Source organism: Podarcis bocagei, assembly GCF_964188305.1.
Source record: "Podarcis bocagei genome assembly, chromosome: 15".
NCBI classification, from domain to species: Eukaryota; Metazoa; Chordata; class Lepidosauria; order Squamata; family Lacertidae; genus Podarcis; species Podarcis bocagei.
In genome coordinates, this window is record NC_138141.1 from 43428099 (window position 1) to 43447809 (window position 19711).

At 50.0% G+C, this 19711-nt stretch overlaps 1 protein-coding gene across 1 annotated transcript in view; it reads left to right on the plus strand.

The window, feature by feature from the left end:
* The window catches only part of LHFPL7 (LHFPL tetraspan subfamily member 7), a 74285-nt gene continuing 54574 nt past the window's right edge, over positions 1–19711 (plus strand). The window contains exon 1 of the mRNA XM_081172203.1: positions 1–1054. Within this exon, the coding sequence (XP_081028329.1) occupies positions 593–1054 (462 nt within the window). The 5' untranslated portion in view covers positions 1–592. The remainder of the gene's footprint in view (positions 1055–19711) is intronic.

Genomic DNA, 19711 nt, shown 5'->3' on the forward strand with positions numbered 1-19711 from the left:
TCTCAGTGGCTATTGGCCGTGATGTCTAGGTTCTCCCTCCACAGTCGGAGGCCGTAATGTTTCTGAACATTGGACTCTCAAGTGGGGAGAGATGGCGTTGCGCTCAGGTCCTGCTCGCGCGCTCCCCATTGGGGATCCCGGTTGCTCACTGCACTAGATGAGTCCCCTTTGGCCTGACCTCTCCTGATCTTGATTCACGTCGTCACCATCGCCGCTTCGGATTCGGGGTGCCGCTTCGAGCAAAGGGGAAGCCTCCGCCGGGTGGGGCGCGAGCCAGCCACCCCCCGCGCTCCTCCCCACCGCTTGCCGGCAACGCTTCCACGTGACGGCGAGGCTGGATCCAGGGAGCCGCCCACCGGGAGCCGAGCGAAAGAAAACACTCGGCGGCGGGCGGTGAGAGAGGCAGTGAGCGCACCTGCTCGCTGCGCACGGAGGCGCACCGCTCGCCAAACCTCTCCAAGGGCGCGCCTGACCTCTCCAAAGCGCGCGGGGAAGAAGACGGAGAGGTCGCCTCTCGCTCGCCACGTGCGCCGCTGCCCCTCGTCCCATGGCCCTTCCCGGCCCGAGGTGAGCCAGCCAGAGAGGGCCCTCCATGCCGGCGCGCCAGAAGCAGGAGGCGAAGAAGAAGAAGAAGAAAGGCGCCGGCACCGGCCGCGTGGATGCGGCGGCGCTGCTGCTGCGGGAGCGCACGGCAGCCGGAGCAGCCACGGGCTCCCTGGGCCAGCCGCCTCCCGCCGCCGCCGCCGCCGCCCTGCCGAGGATGTTCAGCTGCGTGGGCTGCTTCTGGGTCCTCTTGTCCTCCTGCCTCGTGGCCGTCTGCAGCTTCAGCTTCCTCTCGCCGGCTTGGATCGTGAAGGAGCGCGGCGGCGGCGGCGGGCGGCGTTTGGTGGTGGCCACGGCCGCCGCCCTGGAAGGCAGCGAAGGCGGCGCCGTCGGCGGAGAGGTCAGCTTCGGGCTGCTGTGGCACTGCTCCGAGTCCCTGCGCCACATGTACGACTGCTACACCTTCGGCGGGCTGGGGAGGTTCAGCGAGATCCCCTCCGGCTCCTGGCAGGTGAGAGACGGGTTGAGCCTATCTAGCTTTGTGTTGTTCACACTGGCAGGCAGCGACGGGGGGGGGGGGGGGAGGCGGTTCGGATAACGGGACCTACCCAGCCCACCAGGAGATGCCGGGGATTGCACCTGGGATCTCTTGAAGGCAAAGCAGGCGCTCTATACCACTGGGCTACAGCTCTTCTTTTAAAAATCAAGAAAGGTTCTAGTCCTCATGCTTCTGAATTACAGGCTGGTTGAATGGGAACATAGGAAGCTGCCTGGCAACAGCTCTTTCTCTTTTTAATAAGGGGGTATTCCCAGCCCTACCTGGAGATGACATCAGCAATTGAACCTAGGACCATTCTTCATGCAAAGTGGATGCTCTGCCAATGAGCCTCTGCTTGGAGCTGCCTTATATCAATTGTGCCAGGCGGTTAGTCTTTCTAGCTCAGTATTGCTGGTGGCAGCTCTCCAAGGTTTTGGCAAGGGAGGGGGAGGCATTCCCAGACCACTAGGGAATGGTGGGCACTGAATCTAGGAGTAAAAGGAACATATGAGGAGCTGCCTTATGCACGCTGGATGCCCTTCTGTCAAGGATGCTTTAGCTGAGATTCCTTCATTGCAGGGGGTTGGGCTGGATGACCCTTGGGGTCCCTTCCAACTCTACAGTTTTATGATTCTATGCCGAGTCAGACCATTGGTCCTTCTAGCTCAGTATTATCTACCCTGACTGGCAGCAGTGGTTGCCCAAGGTTTCCCATGGGGAGACATTCCCAGCCACACCTAGAAATGCTAGGGACTAAACCTTCTGCAGGCAAAGCAGGTGTTCTGCCATAGAGGTGTGTGATCCTTCCACTGAAAATAAGCATAAAATTCTAGTCCTCATGGTTATGAATAAGGAGCTGGAGCCGGAATCTGCCTTTTGGTGAGTCTGACCATTGGTCCGTCAGTACTGCCTACACTGACGGGCAGTGGCCCTCCACGGCTTCAGGCGGATAGTTTCCTCTCCGCCCTCCCTAGAGGTGCCATTGGGGATTGAACCTGGGACCTGCATGCAAAGCAGATGCTCTGAAATTGCGTGGTGGCCTTTCTCCTAGCCCCTGTGGAATTGCGTCGTAAAATTGCACCTAAATCTGCAGCGGTGGCTTCCAAGGAAGGTTGTTTCATGTCAAGGTTGCCAGCTGGATTGGCTTGCCTCTGAGGTTTTTAATTTTAATTTGTGCCCTGGGTGTGTGTGCACGCGCGTGCCTTGTTTTGATGATGCCAAAAACGAAAGCCTAGCAGAAAACAAGCCGGAGATGTTTGCTGGGCTGTCCGGGTGTCAGCAGGCAGACAGCACGTGCTTTGCAGTTAGAGATCTGTTGGGAGCTTCAGGGGAGGAAAAAAGAAAGCGCTTCTTGACATAGTGCGTAGTTCGTACTAGGGTATTTGCTCCCACAAGAGGGAGCAATGGCCACCCAGGTGAATGAATTTTAAGAGTGGGCTCACAGAGGCTGACATGGTGGTTGTGCTCTCCCTTCCACTGTTGAAGGCAGGATGGTGAGAATCACAAGTGGAGAGAGTGTTTCTGTTGGCGATCAGGTTCTGCGTGCGGGCTTCTCTTTGGGACATCCAGTTGGCTGCTGTGAGATGCGGGGGCCTGGGCTAGGTGCACCCAGTGTTAGAAATTAGCCAGGAGCCAGGCGCGTTTTGCTACTGGTGTGGGTCCAGTTGCAACCACGAGGGGATTTCTGGATGGCAGTTGGGTAACCACAGTTTAAAAACCACTGCCTCAGTTCATGTAAAGGTAAAGGGACTCCTGACCATTAGGTCCAGTCGTGGCCGACTCTGGGGTTGCGGCGCTCATCTTGCTTTACTGGCTGAGAGAGCCGGCGTACAGCTTCCGAGTCATGTGGCCAGCATGACTAAGCCGCTTCTGGCGAACCAGAGCAGCGCACGGAAATACCGTTTACCTTCCCGCCGGAGTGGTACCTATTTATCTACTTGCACTTTCACATGCTTTTGAACTGCTAGGTTGGCAGGAGCTGGGACCGAGCAACGGGAGCTCACCCTGTCGTGGGGATTCAAACCGCCAACCTTCTGATTGGCAAGTCCTAGGCTCTGTGGTTTAATTCACAGCGCCCCTCAGTTCATAGTTATTACCATTTCCACAGTGTCTTTTTCCCCATCTGTCTTGCATTCTGGGGCAAGTGAATTGTAAGAGCAAGCTACAGTCAAGCAGTGTAGTTGAGATCAGAGAATCGTAGCCTTGGAAGGGACCCCAAGGGTCATCTAGTCCAACCCCCCGGCGAATAGACTATGGTGACTGTAACCTAGGTTCAAGGTGCCATTTGGCGAATAGCTTACCGTAGTTTTCGCTCCATAACACGCTTTTTTTTCCTCCTAGAAAGTAAGGGGAAATGTCTGTGCGTGTTACGGAGCGAATGCTTCCCTCCTCCATGGTTTCCAGCGGGAGAAAAGCCACTGAATGGGGAGGAGAGAGGGACAGAGTGCCTGCTTCTTTAAAGGAGCAAAGCGAGAAGGGAGAGGAGCCGCTTACACAAGTGTAAGCGGCTCCTGTCCGGTTGGCTCCTTTAAAGCAAGAAGGCTCTGCTTCTCTCCCTCCTCCCCACTCAGCGGCTCTTCTCCCACTTTGCTGGAAATAGCAGGAAAGATTTTCAGCTCGCTAAGGGGGGGGGAGGGAGAGAAGCAGAGCCTGCTTGCTTTAAAGGAGCAAAGCGGGAGAGGAGCCGCTTACACGAGTGTAAGCGGTTCCTGTCCGGTTGGCTCCTTTAAAGCAAGCAGGCTCTCTGTCCCTCCAGCAAAGTTTTTCAGCTCGCTAAGGGGGGGGGGAGGGAGAGAAGCAGAGACTGCTCCATGCGTGCTCCTTGTCCCATGAGTCCTTTTCCTTCCCTCCCCACTTAAAACGTGGTTACAAAGCACAGATCCACATGGATCCTCAGGATTTTTGCACTGGGTCACCTCAAATTCACCATCAGATCACATAGCATGTCCATGGCTACAGTTTGCACCAAAAAAAATCACGCACCCACTGTTACCTGGGGCTGCAGTGGTGCAAAAACATGGTTACAAACATGGAGCCACATGGATCCTCAGGATTTTTGCATTGGGCTACCCCAAACTCACCGTCAGATCACATGTCTGTGGCCACAGCATGAACCACAAAAAATCATACATCCACTGTTTCGTTTAGAATTTTTTTTTTCTTGTTTTCCTCTTCTAAAAACTACATGCGTGTTATGGTCGGGTGCGTGTTATCGAGCGAAAAATACGGTACATATCTGAGTTTCTAACATTGGACGCACCCCCATGGGCATGTTCCAGCAGCTAGGCTTCCGGTGTTCTTAGAAGCTTCCAGGTTTGATCTCCAGCGTCTCCTATTATAAAAATTTTGGGCAACAGAGTTGGGAAAAGACCTGTCTTTGCCTGAAACCTTCTTCCAGGGAGTTGGGCCACTGGATGGGGCTGATGGGGGAGATGTAGTCCAAAACATAGAGAGAGGGGGTCACCAGTTTGGGACTGGCCAGCCCAGACAATACTCAGGAGAACAGCAGACTTACAAGTATCGTAGCTTGTGCAGGAGGCTTAGAGCTGGTGTTTAGAACGATTTCCCAGTTAAAGCATCGTTGTTAGGGTGGCTTTTTAGAGAAAAAAAGTCAGTTGCAATTAACAAAGAAAAGTAAGGATGGGGAAGAATAAGGCCCCCAGAATAAGGCCAATGAGGAGTTGCTATGCTTGGTAGGTGATGGCCCTGAACGTTGAATATGAGTTTGAAACATAAACTGGGTTTTTATGTAAGAATTCAGTGGAGTATCCTGCTGAAGGGCATGGCTGACTGGCTGGCAGGTACCCTGAACTGGAATGCTCCTGTTGACAGCGATGAAGATTACATTGCAGTAGTTTGTTGTGGGGCATGCATTTATGCAATGGAGTGGAGTACACGGTTGGTTGGTTGGTTGGCTGGCTGGCTGGCTGGTCCCCTGAACAGGAACAGGGGCATAGATAACATTGCTATATTTTCTTGCTGGTTCCACTTGCCACTGTATACATTTAAATGATTTATAAAGGATCAAAACAACATTTAAACTCTTATTCATCACGCATGCAATGGAATGGAGTACACGGTCGGTTGGTTGGTTGGCTGGCTGGCTGGCTGGTCCCCTGAACAGGAACAGGGGCATAGATAACATTGCTATATTTTCTTGCTGGTTCCACTTGCCACTGTATACATTTAAATGATTTATAAAGGATCAAAACAACATTTAAACTCTTATTCATCACGCATCGGGGGTTGGTCCTCCCCGCCCCCCCCCTGCAAATCTTTCGTTCTTGCTCAGTGATGGTGTGGAATCAGCGCCAATTCTTGTGTAGCGCATTAATGGGCTAACAAATGTGTTATTATGGGGTCTGTCAGCCACAGCAGCCTGACACTCTTTTACCCCTGTGGAAACTGCCATGGTTGTTGTGGAGTGGAAATGTCAATCAGCAGCTAATTATCACCGCTATGGAACTGGGCTCTTCCACTTGGCTTTTTTGCAATATTTACAACTCACCTTTCATTGACTTGTCTAAGAGTTGGTAGGAAGACTTGTTGATCTGGAGCACAAGAGAGTTTGATATCTATATCTATATCTATATCTATATCTATATCTATATCTATATCTATATCTATATCTATATCTATATCTATATCTAATCTATTTATTTGAGTTGGCTTCATTCTGGAGAGTTTGCATTTCTGCCTTGAACTTCTGCCAATTTCATTCCTGAGTTTTGTGCTAAAGGGGTTTTTCCCCCTTTCCTGGCCTGACCCTGCACCTCTTGGCAAGTTGCTTTGGTACCTCCCTTCCAACAGCACAAATAGCTTTGGGGGGCTTTTTTTCTTTTTACTGTGCTCCTAGCATGGGGGAATCAAGTTGAAAATAACAACCGCCCTCCTTGGCCCTTGCTGCAAACTTGAGCCTTGTTGCCCCCCCCCCCCCGCAAATAGGAGCAGAACCTGGGGCCTTCTTCATGCAAGCAGATGCCCTACCACTGAGCTACTCTTCTCCCCCTAAAAATAAAGCAACATTCCAGTCCTCATGGTTCTGATATACCACATTTTTCGCTCTACAAGATGCACTTTCCCCCTCCTAAAAAGTAAGGGGAAATGTGTATGTGTCTTACGGAGCGAATGCAGGTGGGAGGCTCTGTTCAGCGCTCCCTTTAAAAAGCTGTGTGGAGCATGTGTGCGGCTCTTGGGGGTTTTTCCTCGAGGAGGAAAAGCGCTGTGATCCTGCTGGCTGTCCTGGCTTCTTGCTTAGCCGCAAGCAGCCTCTCCTGGGCAAGGGGAGCCTTCATCCCGCTGCCTGGGAGAGGCTGCGAGCAGCTAACCCATAAGCCAGGGCTGCGCAGTGATCCCACTTGCTGTCCTGGCTTCTGGGATTCAGAATTCCCCCCCCCTTGTTTTCCTCTTCCAAAAACTAGGTGCGTCTTACGGTCTGGTGCATCTTATAGAGCGATAAATACGGTAAATAGGATTATAGGAAGCTGCCTTATACTGAGTCAGGCCACCGGCCCACCTACCTCAATATTGTCTGCAAGCACCAGCAGCTGATCTCCAGCATTTCAGGCAGTGGGACATATCCAGTTCTACCTGGAATTGCCACTGGGGACTGATCCTGGGACTATCTGCATGCAAGGCCAGATGCCCTGCCACTGAGCTACACTCCCCTCTATTTAAATCAGGAGTAGGGGAACCCTTTTCAGCTCGAGGGCCGCATTCTGTCGTGCGCAACCTCTTGGGGGCCGCATGGCAGGGCCAAAGGCAGAAGTGGGCAGAGCAACAAATGCGCTTCGTAGAAAACGTCAGGGGGTTGATACATGAGCACCCCACCGACACAATTTTACACCTTCTTCCGCATAAGCGCAGAAGCACAGAAGCACAGTCGCAGGCAGGTCAAAGCACTCAAAGGGAGCTTATCCAGGTGATCTGGGTTGTGGACCTGGAAGGGGCATGTGAAAATGCCCCCAGGGCCAGATAGAGAAGCCTGGAGGGGCCACATTTGGCACCCTGAGCCAGAGGTTTCCCTACTCATCATCATCATCATCATCATTTTGTTTGTATGCCGCCTTTCCATAGTTGAAACCATGCTCAAGGTGGCTTGCAACATGACGAGATTTACACAATTACAAACGTAACAGAAGTCATGAACAATAAAAAAAAAAACACATCAAAAAGTACACAACCAAATGGAAGCAATTTCCACATAAATAATAAAATCCCAAACCAAAGATACAACAATAACATCAATAACAGCAACAACTTCTCCCAACCCCCTGTAAAGGGTTTGAAAAAGAATCACACAGTGCCAAACAGGCTTGAATGTTAGTGGCATCTGGAGCCTCAAACCTGCACAGAAGTTTAGTTAGGTGCTGATAGTAGTTAGGCTACTATTCCTAGCTTGGTGGCGAAGAAACGGGAACGTTTTTGGCCTGCTAAATTACTGTGTTCGAACAGATTTAGAAGGGACGCTGGGCATGTATAAATACACACTGTGTATTTATGATGTGGCTTGCAGGTTGTTCTGAATAAGCTTTGTGGTTGTCCGTGTGCACAGTGTGGCCGTAGATGTTTGGACTACGACTCCCTTCATCCATGGCCATTGGCCATGCTGGCAGGAAGCCTAAGCAGAGCCCCACTGGATCAGACCAAAGGATGCTCTTCTCACAATGCTCAAGCAGATGACCCAATGGGAAGCCTGCGAGCAGGAGCTGAGAGCAAGAGCTGGGCTCTCCCCATGCGTGATTCTCAGGTAATGGTCCCCAGACACATACTGCCTCTGACAATAGAGGTACAACACAGCCATCGTGCCTAGTAGTCATTGATAACCTTCTCCTCCATGGGTTTGTGTAACGCCCTTGCCAAGCCACCCAGGTTGAACTATGCGCCATATTATCTTTAGGGCAGACTTTTTTTCATGCAGCGCATAGTTAACAGTGGCAGAGCTTCCTTTTCCTCCCGCCCCCCTCTTCCTCTGCCAGTGATAGTTAATTTATGGAACTCTCTCCCACAGGAGACAGCAATGGCCCCCAACTTTGAAAAAGGATTGGGCAAGGCTGTTGATGGCTACCAGCTACGATAAGAGATAGCAACGTTTCTCCATCCCTGGGATACAGCGGTTGTCACCCTTGGGCCAATCACAGCCCTGCCTTGGCTGTTCATTCTTCTAGCATGTTGCAGGAGTTCTGCTGGCATTTTATCGGCGCCGTTGGCATTCTGTTGAATTTCCACCAGATCCTAATTTCCCTGCCCTTGAAAAAAGCTGGTCTCAGCTGCAATAGAGGGTGGTGACCTTTACGAATCTCGAAGATTTCCGAGGTTGGCTTCAGACGTTGTTGGAAAACCTGCCTCCCCACCCCATTGCTGGTGGTGGGGGGTGCTGAAGTAGCGCCCCGCAAATCCTCTTACCCAAGCGGTGGCTGGGAGAAGGAACCTGAGGGTGTGTGTGTGTGTGTGTGTGTGTGTGTGTGTACACAGCCTGTGCCTTTTGTCTGAGGGAGCCGCTCTCACCAAAGGATCATTAATGCACGCTGTGTGTTTTGTCGGAAGGGGAATTATGCTAATCGCCTTACAAATGATGCTTTGAGTCGTGCCTGGAGGTTAATTAAGGGGCCTTTCCCCTCAGAAAGAGGGGCACTGTGTCTGTTTAAAAATGCAAACACTGTTTTAGATCGAAGGAGCGATCCCTGGACTTCTTGTTTTGCAGCTTGAGAGCGATGTGTCTAGCTTCATTATATATATATATATATATATATATATATATATATATATATATATATATATATATATATTTACCCCCACTTCTAATATCCCAGGCCCGGAATGGGGAAGTCTATGGTCCTCCATGGGTTGTCTCCATCTCCCATCAGCCCTTGCAGGAGTGAGGGGACACTGAGGGTCACAGTTTGGACTATACAACTTCCTCATCTGTACCCTAAATGATTCATCTGCAGGGCGGGGAGCCTATATTGCCTAATTCTCTGGATTATGTACTTCAGATCTTGGGTCTTTAGGTTTCTTGAAGCCTCAGGGCCCATTACTAATCCCAGCCCTAGCATCGGTTATCGCAGTAAGAACAGCAGAAGCAATCATCCCTCCTGTTAACATCATTCAGCTGTGTGCGCTGTTCCTTTTGCAACCAAACCACTTGCCGTCCATGCACAAGAGTACGGCAGGCTTGTGGGAACTTCTGGCAGAAGTAGAAAAAAAGCTTTTTTTGCAGGGGGAAAACCTGAAACTGAAAAGCATCCAGTGAGCAGGCTTAAGAATTTTGTTTAACTTTTTTGGATTTTTTTTGTGTGTGTGTGTGTGTGTGTGTGTGTGTTAGGAAATTGAATGGAGTGGTCTTGGCAGAGCCTGGCTGGCACCCTGGCGAGGAACGCAGCCCACTGCAACATTTTGTTGCAGGTCATGCCTGTTGGTTCAGTCTCAGGTTAGCTTAGGCAACAGATCTCTTTCCTGGCTATCTGTGTATTCAAGGGAAGGATCTTTTTCCAGCCCAGAGGGTGGCCCTGAGAGAGAAGCTGGGGGAGGGGGGCTTTGGGTAGTGCCTCTCCTTGCTGGGAAATGCTCTCCCTGTTTGGCACGGGAGAGTAATTCAATTCAGTTTGAATCTTCCTAATTTGCACTTTCTGAAACAATATGCAAAGCACACCCACCCTTCGAAATCTCCTCCAAATTGTGCAAATGGGTGGGTATTCCAAACCCTACATGGAGATGCATGGGACTGAACCCTCAACCTTCTGTATGTCAAACAGGTTCTCTGTTGCTGAGCAGCAGCCCCTCCACCCCCCCCAAATTAATGTGCTACGGATTAATTAATATGAATGAATCACACATTGTGAATTGGGGAGACTTGGATGAAGCTCACCATGTGTCTCTTTGGGTTTTCCCCCTGGGAGCGTGCAGCGTCTGCTAAGATACTGATCCGGCAGGAAGGACGGGGGTGCGAGAACCTGGGGGGGGGGGCTTCTCTAATGAGGATTCCATTCTTGATGTTGATCGGGTGGCAGGGAAGGACCCCTTCGCTCCTCTGGAGCAGTAATGAAGGCAGGTTGGGAACAAGAGAAAGTGGGGGTCTGATCTGGCAAATGACGGCACCCGAGGTGGCCGCCTAATTAAAATTTCATTAAGCTTCTTTGCCTGCCTTGGTGGGGGTCTCGGGCTGCACAACTGATGTGCTAATGCCTTTGCTTGCCTCTTTCCTTTCTCTTTCCCTCCCTGTCTATCATCTCCTCCCAGATTAAAAAAAAGCAGCATTGTGTGGACTGCACACAGCAATCATCCCCTCTCCCTTCTCCCCACAAACATCAGCAATGGGCCAGGTTTATTACAGGAACTTGCTTTAAAGCAAGGCAGAGTTATTTGCACATCTACCACTGTTGGCAACTCTGACTGGCAGAGCAGGGTTCTCCACCTCATGCCCCATTGCCTGCTACACTGGGGGGTACCTGTAACCACTCTAACCACTATGCAATACTGCCTGTTGGATTGCAACTCATTACCAAACTCAAAACCATGGAGAGACCTGGTCTGAACAAAGACATTGGATTCTTATCTCATTATACATGACTAAGCCATTTTTCACCTTCTCACCCCTTGCCTTTTCCTGTAAGACCTATTGCAGTCGTTAAGAGTCGTCAACAGGCTCATCTCAGCTATCTGCCAATCTCCCATTCCCACCACCCTTCTGAGTAATACCCCTCCCCACCTTCTCACTATATAGAAGGATCTGACAACTTCTGTTTCAGTGTATCTGAAGAAGTGTGTATGCACACGAAAGCTCATACCAAGAACTAACTTAGTTGGTCTTTAAGGTGCTACTGGAAGGAATTTTTTTATTTTGACTATCTGCCTGTTGGTGCTATGACTTTACCCTTGTCCAGCCTCTTCCATCCCCTCCGATTGCAGGATTGGTTTGGTTTTCATTCGCTATGGAAAGTAAAGGCAATTGTCGTCCGCAGCCTTTGCGCACGAACCGACGCTGTCAACTCTGGTCAACTCTCACGGCTGCAGCTTGGAGATGATCGTATATGTGAATGGAAGGGTGCTTGGGGGTTGTGGGGCTGGCTGCAAAAAGGTGCAGCCTGGAATCTATTCATAGATCAAGGGAGATGAAAGCATCGCATTAAGAAAGGCTTCCTTGCTGTTTCTTGAATCCTAACCCCCTGCAGCATGAGAGACGTTTCTAGGGAAACGAGTATCGCTGAGCAACTGCAGAGTCCAGTACGATTGCACTTCTCCACTTCGTTCAATAAATTTGGGGAAAACATAGTGTCGCTGAGCACATGCAGAGTTCAGTGCAACTGCATTTTACCCGGACCTCTGATAACTCTGCTCAAAGAATGAGGGCTTTTAAGAGAAGGGTAGGCAGGCACTTTACAGGGACAGACCGCTGTCCCTTTGGAAAGGGGGTTGGTTTGGATGGCCTCCCAGGTGCCCCTCACAACTTACTTTTGATCCTAACGTTCTCCTGAACGTTTTCTTTTACTGCGCTTGCAAACCACATGTCGACTGTTGTGTTTCAGGGCTGGGGATGTGCAACCCTCCTAGATGGTGCTTGGCTGCAACTCCCATTATTGTCCCTGGCCATGGAGCTATGCTGGATGAGTTGGGAATCCAGTCCAACAACATCTGGAGTACCACAGATATTCCCCACCCCCCAGTCGACTTGGCGGGTGAGCAGAGGTGATAGAATCATAGAATTGTAGAATTGGAAGAGGCCGCAAGGGTCATCTAGTCCAACTCCCCCAAAGGATCCTGGGAATTGTAGTTTACCCCTAGAGCTGCAATTTCCATCTAAGGGACCCCTGACCATTAGGTCCAGTCGTGGCCGACTCTGGTGTTGCGGTGCTCATCTTGCTTTATTGGCCGAGGGAGCCGGTGTACAGCTTCCAGGTCATGTGGCCAGCATGACAAAGCCGCTTCTGGTGAACCAGAGCAGCGCACAGAAACGCCGTTTACCTTCCCGCTGGAGCGGTACCTATTTATCTAATTGCACTTTTGTGCTTTCGAACTGCTAGGTTGGCAGGAGCAGGGACCGAGCAATGGGAGCTCACCCCGTTGCGGGGATTCGAACTGCCGACCTTCTGATCAGCAAGTCCTAGGCTCTGTGGTTTAACTCACAGAGCCACCCGCATCCCTAATTTCCATCTAGTCCAACCCTAACCCTAATCACTGGCCTTAGCAAACTACAGCTCTCAGGATTTTTCTGTGTAGATGTGGCCGCATGTGGTGTGAAGAGCAATGAATCAAAGAGAACTTGAGCAAAATAAGTATCTTCTCCCCACGCCCCAGTTGACTCTATCCCCTGACTTCAATCCTGCTTACTTCCCTGGTGAGCTGGCATTGAGCCAAATGGGCTTCTCAGAGCATTCTGTGACATCAGAGCACTTCCACCTATAATTGGGGAGGGCTGGAGCTTGTAGATAACAGCCAGGTTGTTATTTTTTTTAGCCTGACCTCTTTTGAATTTTGAGAGTTCCCCAACAAGATATGCAGAATCCAAGTATTTGAAATTTTCTTCTTCCCTCTTGTTACAAACAGCTTTACTTAACTTTCTAATAAAAGGATAGAATAAAGAGGTTTGATACTTGTTTTAAAAGCACTATTTGTAGAGAATGAATATGTCATAAACATCATTGTCTGTAATAAACATTAACTTGTGAGGTTGCCAAATGCACAAGTTGGCCCCAGTGCTTCTGTTTAGTCAGGTTGTCAACTTCCTAAACATGTGCGTTTTAATTGTGACACCCTTCCCCTCCCTCCAGACACAAGAGGGTCCCCCTACCCCATAGTTTGAGGACTCGGCTTCTACTACTCCTTAACTAGGGAGGTGCTTTCCATGGTTTCATTCTCCTCTCTTGGTCACTATTGATCTCTTTCGATCCCACAAGCAGAATCTATTTTTTTGAATTATTTCCCTGCCAACAAAAGGCCATAAAATCTCCCTGTCTCCTGCTTCTCTTCCCACCCCCAATCCTACTCCTGAGGGTGATTAATTGTTTATCCCCCAAACAAATTAAGAGCCTCTTGGCGGGCCCATCAATATGCCTTTATGTGGCCTAATAAATCCTGATTAATGACAGACCCGTATAAATCTCTGCATTACCTTTTTGGTGGGTGGTACGAGGTGTGAGCTTCAGCCATCCTCTCGGTTTAAAAAACACACACGAAACTTTAAGACCTGCATGCGGAACAATACTCAAACTGGTTAGTTAATTCACAGTTGAATAAAAATGTGCTCAACAGATTATTCTGAAGGCTGAGGATAAGAACTTGTGTCCCTGTTCCCCACCTGGCTGGCAAAGACTGACTTTCCTGTTAAGACAGCCAGAGTGTCTTTGGTTAGAGATACGACAGAACAAAATTAAGAGCATTAAACTCAGTTGCTTTGTTTGCAGTTTGACAGCGTAACTGACTCACTCAGAAGCTGCTGGGTTCTTTTCTTGGACGTTGGATGGCTACCTGTCAGGGATGCTTTAACTGTGATTTCTGCATTGCAGGGGGGTTGGACTAGATGATGTTTGGGGGGTCCCTTCCAACTGTATGAATCTACGAGTCAGCAGTCTCTCTTACTGGATTGTCACCTGGTGGCTGGATGAACGAGCAGCCTTCTCCAATTCATAGTCCTGGCAAAGCGGAAAACCCACTGGTGGCTTGGTACATGTATGAGCTCACAGGCTGCTGATAGAGCAAGGCTGAGGAACCTCTGATCAGGAGCCAAATGCAGACCCCCCCCCCGGTCTCTCCCTCTGGCCCCCTGGAACTCTTCCTAGGCTACGCCTCCTCTCCTCGGGCCACGCCCCTCACCAGCCCAGCTTCACACCCTCCTTGAATGGTTTTGCATGGCTGGAAATGTGTCCTTGGACTCGGACAACGTCCCTTGCTCGCCTGGATGGAGGGTAGAGAGAAACTAGCTTAATATGCCTCTGTCATGTATGCCTGAAGGAGCGTCTCCACCCCTATCGTTCTGCCCGGACACTGAGGTCCAGCGCTGAGAGCCTTCTGGCAGTTCCCTCACTGTGAGAAGTCAAGTTACAGGGAAACAGTCAAAGGGCCTTCTTGGTGGTGGCACCCATCCTGTGGAACACCCTCCCACCAGATGTCAAAGAGAAGAACAACTACCAGACTTTTAGAAGGCATCTGAAGGCAGCCCTGTTTAGGGAAGCTATTAATGTTTAATAGACCATTGTATTTTAATATTTTGTTGGAAGCCGCCCAGAGTGGCTGGGGAAACCCAGCCAGATGGGCGGGGTAGAAATAAGAATAAGAATAATATTTAAAATTTATTCTTCTTTTTTATTACAATATTTAATTGTATCCTGACTTTACTCCAGACTGGGACTCAAGGTGGCTTACATGAATGAAAACAACCCGTATAAAATACGGAAAGCTAAAAAAAATGTGAAAAATATTAGTTGAGAAGTAATCAATCTAATTCAAACAATATTTAAAACAAATCTGTTACTGTATTTTTCGTCCCATAGGACGCTCTGTCCCATAGGACACACCTAGTTTTTTGGGGGGGAAATAAAGGAAAAAATGTTTTCCTTTATTTCTCCCCCAAACAAAACCAGGTCGGGGAACAGCAGGATGGCGGCGCTGCGCCTCCCCGCTGTCCCCCGAGCTTGTGGGGCTGGCCGATGTCTGCCCGGCGCGAGGGGCGCTCTGCTTCAAGGCGTGCCGGGTGGCAGGCTGCTACCCGCAGCGTGGGGCGTCCTGCGGGATGAGTTCCCGAAGCGCCGGGCGCTCTGCTTTCAGCGCGACTGGTGCTCCGGGAACCAGGCTGCTATCCGCAGCCTAGACAGCCCTGCGGGAACTACCGCAGGGCTGCCTAGGCTGTGGATGTCTTCCTAAAGCACACCGACCCCTCTCGCTCTCCAAGCTTCAGCGAAAACCTGCATTCGCCCCATAGGATGCACCCAGATTTCCCCTTCATTTTTGGAGGGGAAAAAGTGCGTCCTATGGGGTGAAAAATACGGTAAAATACAGACAGTAAAAACAGCACAGAATTATAAGACCTTTCCTTGAAAATAACAGTCAGTTCCACAAAGCCTGCTGGCGGAAGGATAGCAAGCAGGGAGTCACTCTAGCTTCTCTAGGAAGAGAGTTCCAAAGTTGTCTTAGGGCAGCCACCAAAAAGGCCCTCTCCTGCATCCCCACCAAGCATGCCTGTGAGGGTGGCAGGACTGAGAGAAAGGTCTCCTCTGAAGATCTCTGAGCCCAGGCATATGTGAATGGGAGTGTCCTCTGTTCCATCTAGTGGCTGACATTGCATGATAGAAAGCTCCCTTCCCCCAAAATAAATAAGTGTATCAACAGATGCTGCAATTGTTAAGCAAGGGCAGGACAGATTGTGTTTTTGTGTCTTTCCCCAGTCAGCCTATCCTTTTGCCACTGAACTATTTTTGGCACGTTCCCTTCCAACTCTTTCCTGTTTCTCTCCCTCTCTTTCTCTCACCCCAGGTTTCCTTCCTGCTCTGTAGTAAAGGACAAGGGAGGCTCTGACTTCCCGAAAGGTCAAAGACGGGTGTGTGTGGCTGTTTTTTTATTGTTCTAGCAGCTGATCACAGTAATTTAGTTTTCCTGTTTTAGAGAAGTGGTGCCGTTTTTAAGAAAAGCGCTATGCATTCCTGCGGGACCTCCCATTCTGCAGGACACAGACGAATTGGCCGCCTCCACTGTGTGAGTCTGCTTGGCAGGCAGACAAGTCGGAAGAGGCTCCTTATTTTTCCAGGGTTGTTGTGGTGGTTGTTTTTTGTTTTTTGTTTTGCATCCACACTTAGCAGATATTTTGCACTTCAAGCTGAATCATAGGAACATAAAAAATTGCCAGAAAGGTAAAGGTACCCCTGACCGTTAAGTCCAGTCGCAGACAACTCTGGGGTTGCACGCTCATCTCGCTCTATAGGCCAAGGGAGCCGGCGTTTGTCCACAGGCAGCTTCCAGGTCATGTGGCCAGCATGACTAAGCCGCTTCTGGTGAACCAGAGCAGCGCATGGAAACGTCATTTACCTTCCTGCCAGAGCGGTACCTATTTATCTACTTGCACTTTGACATGCTTTCGAACTGCTAGGTTGGCAGGAGCAGGGACCGAGCAACGGGAGCTCACCCCGTTGCGGGGATTCGAACCGCCAACCTTCTGATCGGCAAGTCCTAGGCTCTGTGGTTTAACCCACAGCGCCACCTGTGTCCCTTACACTGAGTCTAATCATTAGTTTGCCTGGCTTGGTATTGTGCGTTCTGTTGGTGTCCCGTTCCCAGAGTTTCAGATAGCGGGATGTTCCCAGCCCTACTTGAGCACAGGCCATTCTGCTTGCATGGCAGGTTCTCTGCCTCTGAGCTGCCGTTCTTTCCCTAAATATAAAGTGAGATGCTATTCCTCATGCCTCTGGATGAAGCGACTGAATTAAACAGGAAGTTGCCTTAAACTGAGCCAGACCTTTGGTCCACCTATCTCACCTGGACATGACGGGGCTGGAACCTGGACCCTTCTGCACACAGAGCAGGTGCTCCCCCGCTCAGCCGAGGCCATTCCCTGCTCTTTTGTAAACACACAGCCTGTCATCCCCGGGAGCTGAGAGGCAATCTGTTTCCTTGCATGAATGCAGCTTCTGGCACAGACTTTCCTCTCTACCCCCCCCAACCTTAAATGGAAGCTCCATTCCCCCGCAGGGAAACTCTGAAGCAAGCCGAGTGATGGTGATGGCGAAGGGGGTGGGGAGAGGCATGGGAGGCAGGGAGTGGAGTAATCTCTTGCTCGGTTCCAGTAAATAATACATCAAGATGGCAGATCAGAAATGAAATTATCATTGGAAATGCAGAAGCACTGGCTAGTAATCACATGCAGACCACTACGTTGTGTTTTTGAGCGTGTGTGTGTTCAGGGGGGCTACTTCTGCCCTCTTGATTAATTATGTAGACAAGAGAAGGTGAGGCATCTTCTTATATTATTATTGTGCGGCTCCCTGCAATGCATGGATTATTGGGGGAGAGTTATAAAAACCCCTCCTTGATATGGGGCAGAGGGATTTGCTTTGATCAGCTTGGTGGACAAAGACAAAGCTGGTTCCAAATGGGAATGTGCACATCTGGAGGGCCACCCCCTCCCACCGGCCCGGCCCCCATTGCTCATGCTGGGAGTTGCAATCCCGCAGCCCACAACCCTTAAGCGGTTTCAGCACCATGGTGAGTTCCAAGTGAGCCGCTTGCCCCACCAGGCAAGGAGGCCAATGGGTTCAGCACCATGGAGAGTTCCGCTTCCCCCAAATAAGACCATCAAAGTGGTCTGCTGGATCTTTCAGTGTACAGATCCACAGTGGTACCTCAGGTTAAGTACTTAATTCTTTCCGGAGGTCCGTTCTTAACCTGAAACTGTTCTTAACCTGAAGCACCACTTTAGCTAATGGGGCCTCCTGCTGCTGCCGGGCCGCCGGAGCCCGATTTCTGTTCTCATCCTGAAGCAAAGTTCTTAACCTGAAGCACTATTTCTGGGTTAGGGGAATCTGTAACCTGAAGCGTATGTAACCGAGGTACCACTGTATATGCAAAAGAGGTGTCTTTATTCACCTTCCTCCCTTAAGAACAGAAGAAGCTATGGAGGAGCTGCCCCCCACCCAAAAAATGTTGGCGGATTTAATAATAATAATAATAACAATAATAATAATAAATTTTATTTATACCCCACCCTCCCCAGCCAAGACCAGGCTCAGGGCGGCTAACACCAAATATAAAAACAATGGATTGGAATACATCTTAAAAAACAACATTAAAACACAACATTAAAACATTAAAATGCAGTCTCATTTCAGTGGAACTCAATCAAAAACTTTTTGGGGGATAAAAACATCAAGTCTGCACCAAGGCTAACTATCTAGACTGGTCCTACATGGGCCAGAAAAAAAAGCCAGGGAAGTCCCCAAATAGGAGTTCCAACACAGAAGAAGAGGGGGAGGGAATCAAATTGATTCCAAGCCAAAGGCCAGGCGGAACAACTTTGTCTTACAGGCCCTGTGGAAAGAAATCAGATCCCGCAGGGCCCCGGTCTCATGAGGCAGAGTGTTCCACCAGGCCGGAGCCAGTGTTGAGAAGGCCCTGGCTCTGGTTGAGGCTAATCTGACTTCCTTAGGGCCCGGGACCTCTAGGGTGTTGCTATTTATGGACCTTAAGGTCCTCCGTGGGGCATACCGGGAGCTCTCATGGTCCCTGCCCATTGCTCATACTGGCTGGGGGGCCAATAGTTGCCCCACCACAGCTGTGGCTGAAGCCTGGTCCATCCAGAGAAGGTACCCATGAGGCAGAGAGTTCCAAGTGAATGGATTGCCCCAGCTAAGACTAACAGAAGAGCCTGGCTACTGGATCATGCCAGAGGGGCCTCATCTAGTCCAGCATCCTGTTCTCACACCAGGTACCCAATGGGAAACCCACAGAGCATTCCCCTCTCTCCCTCATGCTAGAAGCATACGGCTTCTGGCCCTGGAGCCAGTAGGCAGCATCTAAAGCGTTCCCCGGCTGCGTGGCGCCAGGTCATGCGTCCATTAATGGGAGCTTATCTAGCCCCCGGATGATGAGGGTGAAGAAAGGAGCAAAATGGATTTCTTTTACGAGCCCATGTAGTATGGCAGGTTGGTGGGAGAGAGAAGGTGTTGGTTGAAGAAATGAATTCCAGTTATGAATACCGAATGGAATCTCTAAATTACTGCGTGCACGTGAAATGTTCTTTTCCTGCTGTTTGGGGGCGGGAAGGAGAGGGCTCATCAGGGTTCTTCTCGGGTGTAATTCTTGGGCAAAGTATCCGTGGACAGCATACTAAAGAGCCGAGAGATGAGAACATCTCTATGTAGTAGAGTGTAGTAGTGGTGTAGTGGTTAAGAGCGGTAGTCTCGTAATCTGGTGAACTAGGTTCGCTTCCCCGCTCCTCCACATGCAGCTGCTGGGTGACCTTGGGCTAGTCACACTTCTCTGAAGTCTCTCAGCCTCCCTCACCTCACAGAGGGTTTGTTGTGGGGGAGGAAGGGAAAGGAGAATGTTAGTCCCTTTGAGACTCCTTCGGGTAGTGATAAAGCGGGATATCAAATCCAAACTCCTCTTCTTCTTCTATGTGTGGCGAGTACGCATTATTGGAAGCGAACTCATTGGAACTTCTAAAAAGAAGCATACTAGATTCCATTGGCAATTACCGAGTGTTTAAAATTATTGCAATTTCCACTCCTTGGTCCTTAAGTCCTGCTCCATCTTCTGCACAATAGCCTTCCTGATTTGAAACGCATTCATTTGTCTGTGTTAAAAATGTATATCCTGCTTTTCACCATCTAGCCCTCGAAAGCGGCTTTGCGACGATAAAGATACATGCAATGTACACAGAGGTGCTTCTGTTCTCCCTGGCTGGCTGGGCGCCTTCTGCGATGGGTGCATTTTAATTAAGGGATGTTCAGGAGCGGCCGGCAGGGCTGGTAACTGGATCCGTTTAATCTATCAGCGGAGGCAGCGAGACGCGTCGGCAGCCTCTAATGGCACTTGTGTGTTCAATCTCTAATCCCGCCAAGCATGTAATACATTTCCTATTAACGCTCAACTGCCGGCATCCTGATCACCCTGGGGACCGAGCGGCGGGTGAACCGTGGGCGATAGATT